This window comes from Convolutriloba macropyga, chromosome 4 (genome assembly GCF_964194025.1).
Source record: "Convolutriloba macropyga chromosome 4, txConMacr16.3, whole genome shotgun sequence".
In the NCBI taxonomy this organism is placed as follows: domain Eukaryota; kingdom Metazoa; phylum Xenacoelomorpha; order Acoela; family Convolutidae; genus Convolutriloba; species Convolutriloba macropyga.
The window spans coordinates 71,454,687-71,477,540 of record NC_134471.1 but is presented as its reverse complement, the minus strand read 5'-3'; the positions used below and the strand labels follow the sequence as shown (position 1 = coordinate 71,477,540).

The 22,854-nt window shown below is 33.3% G+C and overlaps 2 protein-coding genes across 2 annotated transcripts in view; one reads left to right on the top strand and one right to left on the bottom strand.

The window, feature by feature from the left end:
- LOC142338650 (uncharacterized) overlaps positions 1-22,854 on the bottom strand; it is a 385,398-nt gene that overhangs the window by 249,088 nt on the left and 113,456 nt on the right. The window lies entirely within an intron of this gene.
- Positions 1,142-20,674, top strand: LOC142337940 (trimethylamine monooxygenase-like). The gene is made up of 6 exons (XM_075387573.1): positions 1,142-1,259; positions 2,203-2,354; positions 6,004-6,130; positions 14,338-14,656; positions 17,275-17,452; positions 20,392-20,674. Exons 2-6 carry the CDS (start codon positions 2,215-2,217, stop codon positions 20,672-20,674), a joined length of 1,047 nt encoding a protein of 348 aa, XP_075243688.1. The 5' UTR covers positions 1,142-1,259; positions 2,203-2,214.

Genomic DNA, 22,854 nt, shown 5'->3' with positions numbered 1-22,854 from the left:
AGAGAGAGAGAGAGAGAGAGAGAGAGAGAGAGAGAGACTGAGTGGTTTTTGTTCAGGCAATATTCTGTTTGAGATCGAGAAAAAAGTAGACGTAAAAAAATGTAAGCAAGCGGAGTTATCCTTTCACAAGCGGCCTTTTCATAGCAGTTTATTAGCTTTATCAGCCAAAAGAGTTATCTACATATCTGTTGAAAACCTCTCGTACTTAAAAAATTTTTCACAATATATTAGGCATTTTCAACTGTTTAAACTTTTTTTATTTTGCCATTTTATACATATTTTGAGGATTTTGTACGCTGCTTGAAGTTTAACGGGACTTCTCTTGATTTCTTTTCACGTTTGTGGCGATTTTGTTTGTCTTTTAGTTGGATTGGTATTAGTTAAATCTTCATTTGAGAGAAGTTTCAGTAAATTAGGAAAAATTGCTGCTTTTCTTTTGTTTCTACATCTCTCATTGATAATCTTAATGTGTCTCGTAATGTAACAGGGCGATCATTCAGCCTATATATATATATATATATATATATATATATAAATATATATATATATATATATATATATATATATCGACGATTATCAGTTTGTTTGACCCTTCTGTGCCACCCACATTGTTTCACGACTGATCTTTTTTTAACTTGTGTTGCTTCCCGGGGTGAAGTAGCGGAAATATGAATAAAAAATTTGCGTCTGGGGGGTTACCCTCCCAGACAATAATTTCATGGTCTGGATCGTACTTACTTTTTGTCGCACAAATTCAAATAATATTCGCGTTATTTCGAATCTTAAGCTGACATTTTTGTTGGACAGAATCGCTCTAATTCGATTCATAGAAACCACAGTTTCCAACAAAAGAACAATTGTTTTAACTTGTTTTAATTTGTGTTGCGATTATCCTTGTTCTCAGTTTCTCCGGCCTCCTAAAATGCTCAACATTAAACTAAATTCATCTAAGAGAGGGTTCTGGCCTATGGAAGTCCAGAAAGTCCAGAGGAATAGTTTCGAATACACTATGAAGTACGTTTGACATTACGTAACAGTTCGAAATTCTAATCGCTCTCAAACAAATTCATTTGTTAGTTTTAGACTTTAATCAAATATTAAATCTAATAGATTAGAAAGTGCACTATAATCTCATTGGCACAAGTTGATCACGGTTCGTTCATTTTGATAAACCTTGCCGAGCATTTTTTGAACTATCATAAATTGGAATCTATTTTTCCTCCAAAAAATAGTCTTCAGAAATCAATCAGCAATCAAAGGTACGTTTTCCCTTTTCAAGTAACAAGATCTATATAATATCTCGCACGCATTCTCCTTAGAGTAAACAGATTTGTTATGATCTAGCGGTTGCTGAAATCGCTAGTTAATTAGTTTCCTGTAAATTGACTGCCAATTACTAACTTTCATCAATTGAGTTTAAACCCTACAAAGGAAATTCTACTGCGAAAAAAAGCTTTCGATCATTTTTTCAAAAGGAAAGGGTGCTATACTTTGATTTATTTACTATAAAATTTAGCTAATTCCCCACATTTCCGCAACATGCAGCTTATTCCCGCGCATATTTGGGCTGAAATGGAGCTGTTTGTTCGATTTAGCAAGGTTTTTCGATTATAATTGACACTTTACACTTTTTCCAATGGTAACAAAAATATTATTGTCTAGTTACACATTACACCGCAGAGGTATACCCCAAAATTTCCGCCTTAGAAAAATTGGCTCGAAAATTAGATACATGAACGAAATTAGGAGACATCCTTCGTATCTTACTTTTCGCAAAAGGGGTTCCGCCAATTTTGCGAAATAAAAGAACATTGGGATCGAAAAGTAGGTTACAAGTCTTGTAGCATGTTTCCGCTCAATTTAGTTATCTGCTCAATTGAGGTGGCACCTCCTAGGCCATGTGAACAACATTAGTGCGAAAAAAGCATTTAGTGAGCTTATATTTTTTACGCCCGCCAGGCGCACGTGCTACTTTTTAACATAAAAACGTGCTATATAACAACAAATAATTTGTAACTGGGGGACGAAAGAAAAACGGGGGGGGGGGGGGGGGCAGAATAGATCCAGTTTTTTTTAAAAAAAGGACGGCTAATAAGTTTTTGTTCCCAATGGCGAAAGATGAGAAAATTCCATCTCAATTTTTCACATGATTTGATTTTATTCCGCTGAATTCATTCCGATAAGGGGTTAATTTTGATTCAGTTCTAATCAGGGATGAGAACCAGAATTTGTGTGATTGGCGCCGGTCCTGGAGGACTGGGAGTAATGAGAGCATTGCAGAGTTTGAACGAAAGTGACTATGAAGTGGTGTGCTATGAGAGATATGACACAACAGGAGGACAGTGGAATTTCAAGTATGCTTTATATTGTATAATATATTATATCGCATTATTGTTCCAACTCACAAGGGGGGAACTATATTCTCAATTGGTTTCTTTTGTTCAGTCAATTTTGGCCGATCCAAATATTCGTCGTAGAGAGTTGAGACTGATCATTAAAAAACCGTGCAGCGTAGAATATGGAATTAAAAAGATTTTTCTGACATTTATTTTTTACGGAGAGTTATCGAGGTTAAAGTATCGAGGTTAAAGCAAAAATTTGTTTAAAATTTTAACAACAATATTATTGGTTTTGCGTTAAAGGATATGAGAGATTTATCCATATTTTTTCCAAAAATTTTTTTTAAAACTTCTAAAGTTTGTGAATTTCGTTTTATTTAAGGTGGCTCCAGAAACGATTTATTATCCCACTTTGTTCAGATATAAAGAAATTATAGACCTAAACATCTGCTGTCACAGTCTTCGAAAACTCCGAAAATTGATATTCGTACTCTTGTCTCTTATTGGGGTTTTCTAGAAAAAATTTCTGCCGGTTTTCCGAAAAAAAACTACACATTAATTATACAAAATGCATCAATTAATTTTGTTTTATTGAAATATTTTATTTGTTAATTGATCAATTTTACACACATATGGAATAACTAATTGTTTTTGTTGAAGGCGCAGCAAAATTAGGCCAAATAAAGTACGTATCCTCTTTACAACAAAAAAGATATATTTTGTCTTCAGAAAAGAGCTCAGAGTTTTATGGCTCTGACAAGGTGTTTTTGTGGACTTGTGGACTTGAGATTTCTTTTGTTTTGCCTTCATATGTCAATTTTTTAGAATCGTAGTTTCGTCCCATTAGTTTTTTATCAAACTTGGTACTTCCAGAGCTATACGCGAACCTATCCATTGCTCTCATTTTTTATCTAATGCCTATCAGTCTCATGGCTTTAAATATATTTCTTTTAGGAAAATGTCGTTGAAGTTTGAAAAATTGACAATTTGTTTCTTAATTCCATCTACATGTAGCTTATTCTCTAAAATTACAGGCGAAAATCTAATTCAATTGAGGTAAAAAAGCCGTCCTTATAGTGTTTTGTTATATGCCAATGTTTCAAAGGCATTCTTTCGACAAATTTTTGTAAAAGTTCTCAAACTCTGCAACATTTTCTTTACATGTTGTTTTGTTGGAAATTCACATCTCGAATAATCACAATAAAACAGTAGCAATTGGCAATGAAATATTGCGCAAACGAACATTTTTGAAGATTTTTTTCTTCAATAGATTATAGTTTTAACGGCTGCGAAGCTGTTATCTCACAAATTTTGGTAGATTTTTTTTTGTTTTTGCCTCTATTATTCTTTTTGTTTTCGTAAGAAAAACTATTGAAAAAGTTAAGACTTCATTGTTTTTTCGGATCTTTAAATGAGTCTTTTTAATGATTTCAGATTATAGTTAACGGTTATAATGAATTTTATATAATTTTTTGATAAAAGCAAATGTTTTTGTATTTCCCAATTTTTGTTCTCATTGTCGTAAATTAGCCTCAATATTGACAGGGCTCATCCACTTTCTATTGCTTCAACCAAAAAATTTGTTTAGTGTTGGTTTTGTTTTGACTGACGTCTTTGGACTTTTCATATGAGTTTTCGTGAGTTTTTGTTACTGCTCAAACTTTGTTGTTCTTTTTGTCATATTTTCAACATAGAGATATTACAAAGGAAATATATATAAAACCAAATGAAAACAAAAAAAATAGAACTTGATTTTTGTTTTGGAGTGGCTTTCAGTGTCTTAAACTTCCAACGGCTTCAAAATTTTGGTTTCGACATATTGTTTGTGAAATTTTGCGTTTTGTCTAATTTTGTTGTTTTTTGTATTTTTTTTTCAATCTCATTAATAAGAAACACACTTATTTTCCTGAGCAGTTGCAAGTTAATCTTGTTTTTTCATTTTGAGGAGAAAATGTTTTGCTTTAATTCTCAAAAATAATTGTTTTTATAAAAAGTAGTAATTGTTAACTTTTTATGTCAATTTTGTAGCTTGATATTGGTTACGGCAGGTTGCACTCAATTTCTATTGAACCAGTATGCAATCTTTATAAAGCACTGATTATCAACTAATGTTTTCTTGGGTTTGATAATGAGAATGTTCAGAAGAGAAATGTGACTTTTGTATATTTGACCATTTCTAAGTCTTTTGTTTTCTTCTTACGTTATCACACTAATGAGGTTGCCCTTGGTGTTAAGTATGCGCAATTGACAATTTTCAGCATTGTTCATGAATTGCTTGTTTTTTTTAAATGATTGCGACGCTGCTTTCTTTTTAATTTTAATATATTTTTCTTTGCGTTTTTGCCCTTCCCTCTGTTGTCGTTTGACATATTATGGATAATGACAGGTCTCAATTGCTTCCTATGATGTATAAACTAGCCTTGTTAAGGAGCCAAGTTGACAGGTTTTAAGAAAACAACCAAATTTAATTTGTTTGTTTTCAAAAATAGAGACGTTTTTTGAGTTTTGCGCAATTTGCTCTTCTTTGTCGACCTGTTACCGAGTCTCATTATTGGCAGGTCTCATATCTTACCTAATTAAACACAGGTTAATTTGTTTAGTTCAGGATTTTTAATTAGTTTCGTTTTCTTTTGTAAGTTTCTGTAATTTAGACATCGTGTTTTTGTCTTAATCAATGTTTCCTATTATTTGATTTTTTTTGTCTAGCCAAGTACTCTCATAAATCGTGTTATATATAACACAAAGATGAATACGCCGCAATTAAAAAAAATTAAAATTACAACATCATATCATGGCATATATATGACAAGCCTGGCAAGATTGTGCAAGACGATGTTGCGTCTTGCAAGATTCCTGCAAGAATTTGCAGGATTAATTTTTTTTTGAAAAAAAGAAACAGCTCGAGCGAAATAAATAAAAACCGAAAAAGCCCTGCCCTAGGCGTTATCTTATCTTACGTCCTGTCCCAGAAGCAAAACAATTTGGAAGCGTCAGCAGCTCAATTGTAAGCTCAACTATCATCTTTATGCGACATGATCACTATGGTCTCTGATCAGTCGGTGCCCCAGAATTGGCTGTCAGACCAGAACATCTTCCAGCGTATACTCTAAACCAGACACGGCACGGTTACTATTCATGTGAGAACAATTGTTCAGACTAGTTTAAGACCATAGTGCTTGTGCGACCATGCACTTTGGGCCGAACATTACCCCTAGTGTGCGACCCAAGGAGCTCTGATCACAGATCTCTTGGATCTGCGACCTCAAGCTGGAAATGGCAATAACACGAGCTATATACAAAATCTACTGACTTTAGACAGGACAAGAGTTTATTAAAACTGTAATTTCAAATTTAATAACCATAACAAAAAGTTTCAGAAAACATTTTCATTTTAGAAACCAATTTTTGAAAAAATATATCCTTATACAACTGGTAGAAAAAGATTTAAAACCTTGTATTTGTCTATCCATTGGATCATGTTCAGGTGCTTTAAACATTTTGCTATCAAACCTTTCCTTAAAAAATTTTATATTCGTTCCGTATTAATATTGGCAAGTTGTTCCACTTTCTCCAAAGTTTCTGGTTAGGGATTGGTCACTTCTATTTCTGATTCAAGAGTAAATTTATTAGAAAATCAACTCTTATTTTTTCAAAAATTTTTCAGAGGCCTGGAGGGAATTGAGTCTGATGGGTTGCCAGTTCATTCCAGTATGTACCACAACTTGAGAATCAATGGTCCAAAACAAGGAACGGAACATCCGGAGCATCTCTTTCCAGAGTGTGAAGATACTGTACGTTCCAAATCAAATCATTCATCACCTCGGACCCTAGCCCTGCCCCCGTGAACAAAATTTTTGCTTACGTCAGCATGTATGAGTAAACATGATCACACCATCGCATTGTCAAGACAATATGGTTGATGAACCATGGTCTGAGATTAACGATTGAATTTTAACAGTCTTTCTGATAGTCGTAATAATTGGTTAAAATGATGAGTAAACTCGTTCCAGCACCCAAATTGAATTGATCGTTAGTAACTTCATTCTACTCTGGCAATTTTTTTTATTAGGTTAAACCTGGCCGATCGATATCTTTTGTGGAGAGGTCCCAAAAAGGTATTATTGATAAATCCTTGCAAAAATGAATCGATTGATGCAGATTTTTTTTGAAATCCTTAATATGTCGATTGAAAAAAAAACAATGTTAAAATTTTTATTTTCGTGCCGTTTCACTATGAAAACGCCTAAGTAACACAATTTTGTTTCAAATTGTTTACTCGGACTGTGCTTTTAATAGCCGCGATAGCATTAGCTTTGCAGAGCTATTGTTGTTTTTACAATTCAAAGAATTTGAATTGTATTGGGGCGCTGTCTTTTTTTACGACTCGAAGTGGAATATTGGAGAAGTCCTTTTTTTAAATAAATTTTATTGGAGTGATTTTCGAAGTGGGAAATGAAACGCATGAAAAAATTTGGAGGGTTTTTGTTGCAGAACAAAAGTGAAAAGCGGAGCGAAAAGAGAGGGGTTTTTGTTCATATCGCTGTTTTCTAGAGAGAGCGAGAAATTGAGGTGTGAAAAAAATTCTAAGCGAGCAAAAATTTTTTGTTCACGTGTGGCATTTTAAAGCAGTTTTTCTTTCAATTTTTTGGTTAACAGGTTATGTTATGATTTTATTTTAATTTTTGGCAGTGGTTTGAAGGTTTCTGGAAAATCATATGAGCTGTCTGCTAATTCGGAGGTTATTCATGTATTTTGCTGATTTTTGGGCTAATTTTTGCGATTTTTTGACGATTGTTTTGTTTTACTGCCTCCAATGAGTATTGAAAAGACACCTATGACTTGTGCATTTTCTAGATAACAATTGGTTACAATTTTGTGGAAATGAAGCATTTTTTGTTGAGAAATATGACAAAAAATGGCAACAATTGAAAAATTTTTCTTATTTTTTTGGAGTTTTTCGTTTTTTTTTTCACGTTTTTTAGACGAATTTCTACGCCAATTATGACTTTTCTATTGTTTTGCGAGCATCTAATGGTTGAAGGGTTTTTCTTTGGATTTTTGTGCTTTTGTAATATTTAAAAAATATTATAACTTTTTCCAGTTTTTAAGTTCAAGTTGTCTGTAAGAGCTTACTTTTTCATGATTTGGCTTCAAGTATTTTAAAAGAAATCTTATAAGTAGTTTCAGTAGGTACTAGTTGTTGTGGTGAAGCAATTTGGGCAGAAATAGTTATTTTGGGATCTCAGTTTATGACAAATTTATTCAGACTTTTTTATCAATTTTAACAGATTTGATTTTCCTGATTCTACTTTTTCGTTTTATGGTTCTGTTTCAAAACAATCATAAGTAAGTTTGGGCTCGCGCTGTCGGATAAGTAGTTGGATGGCGTTTAATTGGATTTCCACTTCGCGTCGGTTCCGGAATTTTTCCGGCTATGTTTTTTTAAGATCTGTTCACATATTTTCATGATTTTTGAAGTCAAATTGGAGTAGTGATTTTGGTCACGCAGAAACAGGAAGAGGAGCGAAAAAGCAAGTGGTTTTGCGGCGTGAATTTTTTCCGCTCTAAATTTAAATTAGAGTGAGAAAACGGTGTTTGAACAAAAATTCGCTTTCTCGCTAGTAGTTTTTTGTTCACATGCGGCAATTTCACTTTGATTTTTATATTTTTCGATTTTTTGAATCGGATTTTTTGTCTAAATGGTTTTCCCAATCCATTCATAGTCCGTTCTTGGTCTTGTTTTCTGTTTAGTGAATGAAAATTCTTTGAATTGTACGTCAGCACTTGTCCTGCTATGTCTTTTTTTAAATTTTTTTCCAAGATGTTTTAATTGTATTGGAGTGCTCTCAAATAGAGACACAGATGCTAATTACATAAAACTGATAAGGGTCAAAACGCGAGTAATTTTGAGGCAGAAAAATTTAAATCTGAATAAAAAGCCCACGACTTGATGCTAATGGTAAACGTGACACAGACATTTTTGATATTTTTTGTCCCTCTTGTTTATTTAATATGATTAATTCATTATTCACAGGTCGCATTACTTTTCTACAGCGACATCGTACCGTTGACATTGTTTAACCTGTTTATTGGTTTTGGTTACAATATATATTTTTTTTAATCCTATTACAATGTTTTTTTTAAACAATTGCTGAGTTTTTTCAGGGTTGTATCTATTTGTTTTTCTGCTTGCTGTCTTAACAAATCGTCCTTATTAATGACGGCTTTACACGTACAATTAGTTGAGCATTAATTTGAATGTTTCGAATTTGATGTTAATTTATCTGCTTGCTATTACGCACACTTTCTATCTTCTTCAATTTTAGTGAGTTTTGAGGATTAACGTTTTTTTTCTGGTTTTTGTTTTGTTAATATCTAATATCACTAATGGAAGTTACCATGGGCTCACGTAAGGCATGGTCTTCACTAGGCTTGAAAGGTCTCTTTAAAATTCTCCAGCTGATAGCTTAGTGTTTTAAGAGCTTTTTCCCATTTTGTTCTCATAATTGTTCGAGAAATACCGTGTTTGCAAAGTGTTTTTTGTTCTTTCCTGCTGTCTTATGGCTCAATCATAAGGATGATAGGTCATATTAGATTTCCATGCGTGGTTCGTTAATCCTAAGGGACGTTAAGTACAAATTTTATTTGATTCTTAATTGCTTAAATGTCAAAGACAAGCAAAAAATTTTAAATTGGATTTGGCCTACTTCTTGCCTTGTCAATTAGTGACATAAAAAAGCAATAACATACGTAATAATTAAAAAAAATAAACTCGGTTCTTTTGATCAGCCTTATCGAAATGACTATATGACTTTGACTTCCTCCTTTTCAAAAATTTATCAGTTGTTTTTTGAGTTTTGTTCCAAGATCTTTTGCCGTGCTGTCTCCTCTTCTCAGGAATAACAGATCTCGTCAACCCTTAAGTTGAGCTTGAAAGAAATTAATTGGTATTTTCAGTTTGCGCCTGATGTTTCCTTTGCCTTGGAAAACCATCGTTTTAATATAATTTTTATTGAGTTTCTGAATAATAACTGCGTTTGTTAATTTTTGAACTTTCCTATAGCTGCTTTAGTATTGGTCGTTAAAATTTTCTACCGTTGAACAGTTCAGTGTTTTTATTTGTGTAAATTTTTAATCACTTGCTCTACTGCCTCTTACGCCATTTTTTCTCGAAAGATTTTGATTTTCAACCTTCTAATTGTTGTTGTTACTATTTCTTACATCAGTCAAAGTCAAACAAGATACGTGTCAGACGATTGGTCCCGTTGCAACTTTATTTCCGAATTCTTTCTGCAAACCTTATGAGTGACAACAAAAAATTTTGTTCACCTTGTTTTCAAAAAAATACGAATTAAGCAAACAAACATAATAAATCAAAAACGCTCTCATACCACTAAAATCGTTTTCGCAGAGATTTCTCATGAGACATTCACACCCCGGTCGAGAATTTTTGACCAACATAACAGGGAAAACAATGAAGATATTGAAAAATTAAGTTTTTACCGATAAAACTGAGCTTAATGGTGGTGGAGGATGTATAAAAAACTGAACTTGAGATGCATTAAAAGATTGTAGCCTTAGAAAATTTCAATTTAGAGACATTGTAGGAGGGTTCTAAATTGCCATTATTACAAGCTCATTTTTTTTCAGTGAAAAAACATTCTCCTTGAATCTGTTGAAGTATAGTCTATTGGTTCACTAGTGAAGCCCTAATTTATCAAATATAAGAAATAATGTAAGGAAAACGTTAACCTAGGCAGATCAAATCACCTCTATTTTTCTATTTTTTGGAGCGCAATATCTTTTGCAAACAAATTGTTTGTACTTTCAAAAATAGGTACTTTTTCACACCATTCAGTTTTCAAAATTAGAATTAATTGTCACTACTACCATCACAGTGTTACAAGTTTTTGCATTTATACACTAATAGATCTAATTTAAGATGCGCAAGTTAAACAAGCTCCTATTAGGCCAACGTTGGCCATATAATGTCAGATCGGAAAGATTTTTCTGTGCTTCCCATTTATCTTTCAAAAAGTAGCGTTCTCTCTCTCTCTCTCTCTCTCCCTCCTCCTGCCTCCCTTCCTCCTCTCTTTCTCTCTCTCTCATTTTATCCTTTTATCTGGCGGCATATAGGAACAAAATCATATAGCAGAGAAACTTTTGAAACAAAACAAGCCACAAAATTTAATAACTGCTTTTCAATGATTTTTGGTAAGAAAATAAAGTGCGATGCTTGTTGTAATAGATTGTCTAATGAAAGATACAGTGTGATATTTCTCAATGAAATGTTAAATAAGATTTGTATGCACTCACATATCGAAGTTATGAACACAAATTGAGGCTTCGGGTCGACTTAGTTCGGTTGAAAGTAAAACATGCTCAACGATACATATAAATTTATACATTATGCAAATTGATACAACAGAAACCGAAGTTTGAAAAAAGGCTTTGTTCAATTTTCTTGAGCATCTTTTCTGGCTGAATTTTGAAAGCAACAGAAAAGGTTGCGCTCAACCAGAGAAAAAACCTTATAAATCAAATCAACCTAATATTAACTACATCTACAAAATCAAAATAACTAAATTTTCATCAAACTCATTGGGTTCTACTAAATAGCATATGAGTCTACTTGATGGACTGGATTTGGAAAACATGTTAAAACATTAAGCAGAACCACACACTTCAATATGCAAATTTCTAACTCTCAGAATGTCATATTCGTTTTCTGCGTAATAATGGAATAAAACTTTCCAGACAGAACTTCAAAATTAAAATAAGTTAATAAAAATTATATTGTTTTGAGGAAATACAAGGGTGAAGAAAATTGAAAAATTTTCAAATTTTCAATTTTTTGTTGTTTCTATTTTGTTACATCTGAAAGGTTGATGATCAATTTGTCAGCACTAATTACATCAAATTTTATTATTATAAGGAGGAAACCACTTTGGTTTTTTAAATCTTAAAAACCAAACAGTTCTTACGCAAAAAAAATTGCACCCTGTTTTTTTGCAAAATGTAGTTTTAGCTTTTAATTGCTTCAACAAGCTGTGTCACCCTTCAGCAGGAACCTGGCGCAATTCTTTGGGATGATATCGATCATTGGAGAACAAGTTTGTTATGAAAGTTCTTTTTTTCTCCATTTATCTGCTCCGAAAACATGGTGAGCCCCAGTTCCTACAGTTTTTTTGAGATACATTTTTCTTGAGAAAGAATGGATCCCTCGAGATTTGAAATTCAAGATTTATCTCGAGAATTAACATGAAGCCTATTAGTTGGGATATTGTTATAGTGGGCGGAAGTAAAGAACCTTTGTAGAAATAAAATTTCTACAGTTTTTTTGAAATACATTTTTCCTGAGAAAAATTCGATCTCTCGAGATTTGAATTTTCAAACCTTTTTCGAGAATTGACATGAAGACGATTAGTTGGGATAATTTTATAATGGGCGGAATTGAAGAGCCTTCATTTTTGCCAAATTTTTGACAATTTTATTCCATTGCTCAAATTACTCTTGCTCTCCTGGCTTGGTCATTGCTATTCTTGCAAATCGTTAAGTTTGGCCTATTTTGTTTAAAAAATTATAAAATGAATTTTTTCAGATTTAATGGAATCCCTTACATCAAATTAGTTGCTTGGGGTGATTAGGTCCACACTTTTCGAAAACAATTTAAATATCAATCATTAGAGGGCTACACTTTGTTTCCGACCTATAGACTAATTAAAAAGATTGAGTATGAGTAAGTATTATTCAATTTGCGGAGTATTACGATACGAACGTGGACAACAGCTTCAATTTTGCCAATTTTTTCGTTTATTGCCTAAAGAGGTACTGTAATTTTCTATGATTTTTGCTTCATTAAGAGTGCTCTTGTTATACCTTCCTTTCTTCACATTCTATTGCAAGAAATTGGTCCCGTTGCAACTTTTTTTCCAGATTTTTTCTGCACACCTTAAGAGCGACTACAAAAATTTTATTCACCTTGCTTTCAAAAGCAAACAAATATAAGAAGTCAAAAACGCTATCATGCCAATTTAAACGATTTCTCAGACCATTTAAGAGATTTCTCGTGAGCCATTCACACCCAAGTCGAGAATTTTTGACCAACATAATAGGGAAAACAATGAAAATATTGAAAAAATATGTTTTTTACCGACAAATCTGAGCTTACTGGTGGTGGAGAATGTGTAAATAACTGAACTTGAGACGCATAAAAAGATTGTAGCATTAGAAAATTGCACTTTGATGACATTATAGGAGGGTTATAAATTTGACTTATCATTAAATTGGACGCTCAATTTTTTTATTGAAATAATATTTTCTTTGCTTCTGTTGAAGTATAGTCTATTGGTTCACCAACAAAGCACTAATTTAACAAATATAAGAAAACATGTAAGGAAAAACTTAATTTAGGCAGATCAAATCACCTCTGCTTTTCTATTTTTGGAGCGCCATCTCTTTTGCATAAGAAATTTTTTTGTACTTTCAAAAAAACGTACTCTTTTCACACCATTCAGTTTTCAAAATTTGAAATAATTATCACTACTGTCACCACAGTATTAACTTTTTTTCCATTTATACACTAATAGATTCAATTTAAGAGGCGCAACTTAAACCAGCTCCTATAAGTTCAACATTGGCCACATAAAGGATTTATTAGACCGTACAAATAACAATCGTTTAACAGTACGAATTACCAAGTGTTCCAGACCAGTTGGGTCACGGAACCCCCCCCCCGGTCAAACAATTTCTCAGTTACTAACAGGAACCGTTGAAAATAAACATTTTATACTTAAAAACCGCAAAAAATTGAAATGAATTTATGGTTTTTAGGTGTGAATTTTTTTTCTAACCAATTTCATGGATTAAAATATAAACATTTTTAGAGAAATTAAACCAAACGTTTATTTTGATTTATTTTAGTTTTGATCTCAATTGATGCGGAAGCTGTAACGAGATTAAATTCGAGTGAATATGTTGTTTTACTTTTAAAAAAATTTTTCAAATTTGAATGTCTTCCATCTGTCTGCATCTGTCTGCTACAAAAATATTTATTGAAAATGGCAAGTTAAGAGTAGAAAACAGAAATTATAAATCGAAAATCTTTAAAGAAATGGTCTTTGCTTCCACTACTGCATCTATTTGCGTAATTCAGTCAATTTTGCTGTAAAAGTGGTGAAAATTGTTAATTGCTTTCAACGCATTCACCTCAAGTCTTACATAGTTCCATTGCGCTAGGTTAGCGGTGAAACTTTGTACTGTTTGCGGTTTTTTGGCGGTGAATATTCTTTCCACCCCTCTAAACACATTCATTGCTGTTCTTACATCTTTTTTGCAAAATTTTCTTCGGTGAAGATGTTTCATAAACTTAGCGGTGAATTGTTGTAAGATTTGCGATTCTAAGGGATGAATTATTTCTTTTCACTGCATTCACCGCATCAATCCCTGAAAATTGCGATTCTTACATCTTTTCACCGCATTCACCGCAGTTGTTACATTTTTAAGCCATTTTTAGCGTCGGAACCTCAACCCGGTTTGGATTCAAAGTGTACCGGGCCCAAAGGTATTAAATGAATTTTGACGTTACAATACAAAATTTATTCTTTTATCTTTGTAATCTCAGTATTCCATTCTGAAATAAACTTAAGAATATTTTCTGGCACACTATAGCAATCAATCGTTTTTTTGCGGTCAAAATAGTGACCGGTTAAGCTCTTCAGACTGCGAGTAGTACCTGATTATGAAAACCTGATCATACTATCTCGAAAGTAGGGCTGCTCTAAGACTCTGTACCATGTTCGCGCCTTATCCTCTTTTGCGCAACCCAATTGGGTCTGATCAGATCCGACTTGGGTCACCTCAACTGGGCTAACTATCAACACATATTTCAAAACCATTAACGAATTGATGACTACTGGTAACTAACTTTTAAACATAATGAACCACTATGAAAAACTGTTAAACCTGATGATAACCCACAAGATTGATTTTTAAACAGGATCCGGATGCATTCTACGCTGATGTTGACCATTTCTATAATTATTTCAAAACCTTCGCCGAGAAATTCAACCTTTACCAGTATATAAATTTCAAGACTTGGGTTCAAAGTGTTACATTTGATGAGGCGTCGGAGAAGTTCAATGTCAGGGTGAAAAGTTTAGAGACTTTCCAAGAACGTGAAGAAACTCCTTTTGATTATATCGTTGTGGCGACAGGACGATTTTCGGAGCCCAATATTGTGAGCTATCCGGGCGAGGAGACGTTTACGGGAGAGATATTTCACTCAAAATACTTGATGGACGCTTCCAGAACCAAAGGTAGGTACAAGTATACTAGACAATATATGTCTTACTTATACTCTCTTTTTGAACATAATATAAGCTGAATTGGAAACCAGATATATAGCGTTGGATGAGGCAAATTTTAAAAGGCATAAATACATCAAATTTTACAAAAATTGCAACTCTCCGAAACGGTAACAACCAATTAGAATCTGAACAATGACCACATATAGATATACAGGATCTGAAAAGTGTTCTTCTTGTTTGCAAAAGAAAATGTAAAAAAAAACAATAAAAACATTGTTTTTTGCGTTATTCACATCAGAAGTACCACCAGTAAAATATGCCTGAGAATTAAGCACTTCAGATTTTACGGTTACCAGGACAAAACGCAAAATGCTCTCTCAATTTTTTGTCTTCGAAAACAATTGTTTTTCTAGGAAAAAAATTTTTTTAGAAGTTATTTGGAGACAAGAAACAGCAATTTTAAATTCGTGGGGGTATTCAGGTCTCTTAAATCTGCCGAGGCTAAAAAAATTCGGATATTGCAACTGAACAATTTTTCTGACACCTTCACAATGATTTAAAAAAACTTCTGTTTACTTTGTTGGAAAGATTATAAGTTCACAAACACAATTTACATTTTTTTTTGTTTTTTACAATTTCTAAAAACGCAAATATTTGACTAACGGGCTCATTCTGACTAACGAGTCACAGCTTGAATCAAATCCCCCTTTCACTGTCACCGACGGCAGCCGGCCTCCGACCCGTTTGAGGAAATTTTATTATTTTAAACATGTTTTGTTATTAACATTTTAACTCTTAAATATAATATTATATCTATCCCATTCCGCTTATGCGTTACCAAACTAGTACAGTAATGAACTAATTTAAAAACTTAAATGCAATAACGAAAATAAGTATGGACATATAGTCATTAACTCAAGTCAATTCTTATCCACTAAATAATTCCGATAACTCATGGTGATGGGAGACCCACTTTGAAATTTCATCTGTATAACATATTTTTGAAACTCTCATTTGCCAATATTTCTGCTGTGTATAGTCTGTACCAACAAAAATTCATAATCTGAGTTTACAAATATCACTGGCCCGATATATCGCAGTCGGAGATCTGTTCTGGTGAGCTGGAGTTCAGTCTGCGACAGATTCCGGCCATCGACAGGGCTGATGGCCATAAATACTGACCAGATATGAGGCAGTAGGGTTGTCCTCTGAGTAGTCGGGATTTGAGATTTTAAACTGACTGCATAATAGTTCAGTAATGCTTCTTATTGATATTGCCCTCACGAGTGCTGAAAAACTATGACATGTTAATCCTATGAAATGTTAATCCTATGTTAAACTATGAAATGGTAAGATATAAAGCTTTGGAGGGATAGCCTTCCAAAGAATTGCATATTTTGCATATATCTCGTTTACCAAAACGTCGACCCCCTATTGTTTTTCTGTTCTTTGAGTTATTTTTGAAATGCATTTGTAAGGCGAGAAATTTGACAAGTTTTGAGATATTTGTAAGATACCAAAAAATAAGCGGGTTTTATGCGAAATTCCGAAAGATTTCGGAAAAAATTGCGCAAAAAATTGGATTTGCGCAAAAAATTGGGTTACTTTTGCTTTTTTTTGTACTAGTCTAAAGCAAATTGGAAGAAAATTTAGTGTTACCTAATATTTTTTTAAAATACCTTTCCGTTGGGGAAGAAAAATGTTAAGCCAGCCGTTGGCTTTTAAAGGTAATTATTGAAAAAAACCGATCGGTAAGCGATTTGGTCAAAAATGGGAAAGTGGAGGGAATGTTGGGAACTTTGACAGCTGTCCATGTTTTTTTTTAATCTATAACTTATGGCTTGATCCCCCCTGATTTGGTCTCAAGCAAATCCAATTTGGAAAAGATTTTGATGCCAAAAGAACGCCATAATATCTTCGCACTTTTGTGGCCCTTAAATTGCTACGCATTTCTACAAAGCAAGAAAAAACAAGTTCACCAAGTTCTAACTGACTTCTGATTAATTTTATGTTCATTTCCAGTGTTCACTGACACCGATTTCTTGAGTTTAATTTTACAAAATTTTAGAGATGTTTTTCACTTTTATATTGGTGCATTGCAAAATGGACTGTAATTATTATACTTAGCTTATCCCTTCAATTGGTCTATATTTCGCAGCCATTTTCTCTGAAAACTGGCTGATTTCTATATCGGTAAAGTACTGATGTTTCGTAGAGAAACAAAAAATCGGCCAGTTAAACATTAACCTAAATTCATTTAATGAACGACGTTTATTTGGTAGAATCATGTCGATTTGTCGATCTATGTCCAATAACTTCCTTGACAAATACCAATCGCTCCGATGAATTCAAACGGCTTTGATGGGATTAAGCTAAACTGTCTGATCAAATTCTCATCGTCACTTAATTTTTACAATTTTTTTTCCTACATTGTCAATTGGAAAAATTCACCCCATTATTATAACCACCATGCCCACCCACCGTCATTTTTTTTCGGAAAATTTCGTGCGAATAGTTTTGAGAGGGTGAGGTATCGTTCTTGCGCTTGATTTCTTCGACCAGGTATCCCTGATACGACCAGGTAGCGCTGCTGTCAATATAGTCACCAAGATTTTCGGCTTTGACAGGAAAGAGGGTCCTACTTGTGGGTGCATCTTACTCCTGTGAGGACATCTGTGTCCAGTGTCTACTAGCTGGGGCGGAGAAAGTGACAGTGAGTTACAGGAGCAGACCAATGGACGGAAAACCCCCGAAAGAGATTGTCCAGCGACCTATTCTGACTGAGATCAAGGGTTCCAGTGTAAGGTGCGAAAACATAAAACCCTTTCTGTGTCCTACCTACAACTTAGTGGACATTTACATTTTAGCCACATCCCACGCTCTTTCTTATCACCATTTGTCATGGAAACTCTAGCATTGTGTTGGAGAAATTGATAACTATTAATTTTATTCAATCATGGCTTAGCTACTGAATCAAATCATTACTATCACGTGTGTTTATTTCCATCATTGTCAATTTTGCGGGAGTTTTCAAAGACACGATCTTAACACCATAATTTGCAGCCATAGATTAGAGGTCGACTTATGCAAAGACCCTCGTAGTCCAATATAGGGAATCAGAAGACTGAGGGTCGAGCTATGAAAAGACCATGAGTTGATTTGAGTATAAATGTTATTTATCATATAAAGTGAGGAAATCCCCCCACATGGACTTTATTAGCTTTTTTATCTGGCCAGCCCCTCGACTAGGGCGCATAGCGACATGGGAATCACGCACAACTGGGGCGATAAGGGATGGCTTGCAAGAAAGAATAAAGCAAATACTCTTTCAGAATCATCTACGCTCTTCCAAGTCAAACATATTTTTTTGAAAAATCTCTGGGGGAAACTTTATTAGTCCTTATTATGTTATGCTATGTTTAATCTGATAAAAAAGATATGAGCGACTTGTTAAATTGAATGCAAATAGATTTTCATTTAAATAAAAACCAAACATTTTTTAACATTCTATCGAATAAAAGAACTAAGTTCCTTCGTCCTCTTTGTTTTTTGTTCCCCAATTGTTCAGATTTTTTTCAACTTCATTCGTTCAATGATAGTTTTTCCCCGTGTCTTGTTTTTCCCTCATCTTTGACGTATTGTTCGATCCTGAGTTATAGATAAAACTGAAGAACAACGAATAGCAAGAGGCCATCAATCATTTCATTATTAATGCAAGCGGTTTTGTTAAAACATCAATTTTCTCACAAATAAAAAGTTTTATTGGTTTGTTTTTAACTCACTTCTCCACTTGCAAGCTGTACCTAAAATTCGTACTGCCATAAAATTGGGAACTGTTACTTTCAACTGTAAGCGATTGTTGAAATCAATGCAGTTTTAAGATAATTTTAAAGTGAGAAATTATAAGCTAATCAAATTCAAAAGTTTCAGCAAAAAAGGAAAGAAAGTTTCTTTAGTGGACATCTAAGTCGTTAAGTTTGTGAATATTTTTTCAATCGGAGTACTGTAAATTCGTAAAACTCTCTTGCAGTTCAAGCATTTATGGTGTAATACACATACAAAGATGCAGAAACTTTTTAGTGAGCTGTATTTTTTTTCTCAAACTAAGTTGCTTTAAACTAAAAATCTATGAAAGGTTTTCCAAAAATAAAAAAACTTAAATGATAAAATTATAAAAAAGAAAAATCCTGGCAAAATAATGTCTTTATTTTTACAAAAAGGCAATTTGAGTTGCTCTTATGATTCAAAGCGATAAGCGATAAGGATTCAAAGCGATTCAAAGCGATAATTTTATGGCAGTACGAATTTTAGGTTTTTCGTTTTCAATTACTTTCTTCTTTGATTTGATTCTAATGAATTTGACTCGTTCCCCGTTTGATTTGAATTATCGGGTTAAAATTTTAGTAGAGATCAGACAAATTTATTTTCTGTTTGAACATTTGAGCTTTTGGCAAAAATTTTGTAATTTTGACTTCTAATAGGATGCTAAAAGTAAAAAAAAATAAACTTAATGATAAACTCAATCTGGCCCCCAATTAGAGGGAAATTGCTTGTCTGAAAAAACTTAAAAATTAAACCTTTATATTTAAATTAAAAACTTAGTGGGCTTTTTTATTCGTACGTCTGTTTCCTGGTGGGAACTGAAAAGAAAAGAATGGGAAAAAAATTGGAAATCGCCAAGATTTTCGCGAAAGGATTCACCAAATTTGAAGGCTTAAATATATATAAAAATAACATTTTTGTGACTTTTTCTGCTAGATTCTTCAGCTCTACCATAATATGAATGTTACTTTTATTATTACAATCTATATTTTGCTGTTGTCATTGCTTTTGTATATCATGTTGACTTCAAGATGTATATCTTTTTTTTTCTTAAGTGATTCATTGCCGCGATATATTAACATTAGCGATATATTTTGAACAAAAAAAGGTTTTTCATATAATTGTACAACTGAAAAATATATCAAATAACGCCTCAAACACGATGCATCCATACATTCTCCTTGCGAAATTTGTCGTTAATCATAAAAATTTAAGAATTATGTACTACTTTGAATAGAGCTATTTTGGATTGAAAAATATCTTTCTTTTTGTAAATATTCTTAGCTCCTTTTCATTCTCAAAGTTTTCTACATGAAAATAAAAAAGGCGAGGAAGCAAGATTAAACCAAGATTAAACCAGGAGGTTGAGTTTAGGTTCAAACTCAAAACTATACTGGATTGAAATAAAAATGTGTTGCTTTTTGTGGCGTTTTTGTAGTTCCTTTTAAAAAAATTAAAATGGTGAGGCCCCTCTGGAAATTTTTTATCATGCACTTCCTCTTTAAGGCTATTCAGTATCTCAACTTTTTATTTGCTTCAGTTTCTCGGGATATTGTAAAAAATTATTATTATCTAGATAAAGAGGCTAAAATCTGACCCGCAACTGACCGTCTTTGGAGACCAGCTCCTGCGACAATGATAGCATACTATTCGTAGTTATATCAGACGTTTGGCAAGTGCTAGAGTTATAGACCTTGACATAATCTCGAGTTAAACCTATATATAAACTCTGACTGTACTCGAGATTATGTCAAGATCTATAACTCTAGCAGTTACCAAACGTTTGATATAACTACGAATAGAAACAGTAAAAAAATGAGCTTTCATTTCCAATAATTAGTTCAAATTATTTCAGTTCGAAATTTTTATGTTAATAATTCAAAATTTACCGGACAAATATTGAAGATAAGAATTTTTTCCAGCTTTTCGGATGGCTCGAGTGAGGATTTCGACATGATAATCTACTGCACGGGCTACATATACCACTTTCCATTTATGGAAGAGAGCATTCGACTGCACCCCACTTACATGTTTGCGACTCCACTGTACAAGCAGTGTATGTTGCCTAGCAACCAGAGGGTATTCTACATCTCAATGCAAGTTACACTCTACACTCTGGTACACCCTTGGCTGACGGGCCACTTCATAGCCAGAGTCCTTACAGGTAACATTATTTTTTATGATCTAACTTATAAACAAACATAAGTCAAGAAATGATCGGGAAAATGCAAAAATCGACCGGAGCTCGACCGGAACTCGACCAGAACACGACCGGAACGCGGATTTCATCGACAACGGATTTCAACGGATTTCATCGAACAACGGATTTCATCAACGGAAATGGCCAACATTGAGAGGTTAAATTAAAGTTAAATAGTGGATGAAAATCGGATTGATCGGAATTTGACAGAAACCTGTCATTCTGGTCCAAAAAAATAAGGACGTAAACCGGATTTTTCTCAACCTTCGAAGGTTGGAAAAAACCCGGCTGAAGTCTCTTTTTTCGGACCAGAATGACAGGATTTTGTCAAAATCCGATCAATCCAATTTCTATACACTGTTTAACCTTAATTTAACCTCTCAATCTTGTCCATTTCCGTTGATGAAATCCGTTGACAACTTTTTCTTTATTCTTGCGGGCAATCCGTGTTCCTACACGTGTTTTTTTCACAATTTTTTGCAACATTGTCAGATTTTACAGTTGTTCGGGAACATTTAGGCTCGGGCGAACTTTCTTGAATGGCTAAGGTTAGAAAAAGAGCTTCAAATCAATCTCATGTGTCTGAACAAATATAAAAAAAACTGTGTCAGCCGTGACACTTCGACCAAATCTTTACATTTGGGTCGAAAAGTCAGGGATGACTCAGTTATTTTTTGATAAGTGAAGAACATAACAACTAAATTAAAGTTATTATTTTTTTAATTTAAGCCGTTCAACAAAAATTGTCCACGATGAAATTTGTCGGTGTAAGAAATATTTCAACAGAAGAAAAAATATAATGCAGAAAATTCGAGTTATTTCATCCATTGTGAATAGGCAAACAACATTAATGATTTGTGAGGGCGGAATCAGTTACTTTTATATATGTTCAGAAATTAGTAATTAATTTGAAAGGAATTTTTTTTTAATTCAGCGGCTGAAAAAAATTGTCTGCGATGCAATTTATCATTGTAAGAATTATTTCAATAAAAGGAAAAGCATACACCAAAAAATAAGAACCTCCTACCCGTTGTGATTTAGGAAATAACAAAAAAGATGTTGGGGCTGACTCATTTTTTTCATTTAAGTTCAGAACATAGTAATTAAACTGAAATGGAATTCAATCCAAATTGAATTGGAGTTAATTTTTGGAACCAATTCAATTTAATAATTATGTTCTGAACTTAAATAAAAAAATGAGTCAGCCGCAACATCCTTATTGTTATTTCTTGAATCACACTGGGTAGGAGGTTCTTATTTTCTTGGTTTATGCTTTTCCTTCTATTGAAATGAAATATTTCTTACAATGATAAATTAGCCAAAAACTGCCGTTCGACTAAAATTGTCCACGAAAACAATTAACAGGAGTAGAGGTATTTTATTAGAAAAAAACATCAAGCAGAAAATGAGAACTTTTTCAACCATTTTGGTTCAGGAAATAACAATAAAAGAAGAGTCAGGGCTGAATCAGTTGTTTCCATATAAGTTCAGTAACAAAGTAACATAGTAACAAAATTGAAATTATATTGTTTTTAACTTAAGCCAGTCAACAAAAATTGTCCACGATGCAATTTATGAGGGTACAAAATATTTCGATAGTAAAAAAACATGATGCAGAAAATGATAATTTTGTCACCCATCGTGATCAAGTAATAAGAGTTTTTCAAGAATACGCGCAGTTTTATTGGTAAAAGAGGTGATGCGGAATTGTGAACAAGCTTCAAAAATGCAGGCTGTTTGATTCATGAGAAATTAACAAAAAATGTTGCAATTTTGTCACCTTAAGGCTATCGAACAAAGATTGGCAAAGAATATTCTTATTTCATTCAAAAATTCAGTGTGTTTGGGTGTTTTTTTTTTCTATTTTTCCGTGTTTCTGCAGCTTACTTACTACAATCAGTAGCCAAACAATTTATTCTGAGACAATGTTGAATCATTTTATGATGCATTCTTCTTGAAACATAAGAAAAATTGTTTATTCCAAATATTAAAAATAATCAATTTTATTACAGATTCTGCGTTGTTACATCACAGCCTGTGATGTGTATTGTTAATTTGCTCAAACAGTATTAGTTTCTCGTCGCCATTCTTGTTTTGTTTTTGCTATGCAAGGTATCGCAAATTGTAAACGGCGTTTTTTCTGTTTTTTGTCCCCACGTCGATTTGCACCCCCACTCATGCAAGT

Bases quoted from the DNA above. Each gene is read 5' to 3' on its own strand.
- LOC142337940 (XM_075387573.1), top strand. From the start codon at position 2,215: ATGAGAACCAGAATTTGTGTGATTGGCGCCGGTCCTGGAGGACTGGGA. The intron at 2,355-6,003 runs GTATGCTTTATA...AAAATTTTTCAG, and splicing joins GGAGGACAGTGGAATTTCAA to AGGCCTGGAGGGAATTGAGT. The intron at 6,131-14,337 runs GTACGTTCCAAA...ATTTTTAAACAG, and splicing joins TTCCAGAGTGTGAAGATACT to GATCCGGATGCATTCTACGC.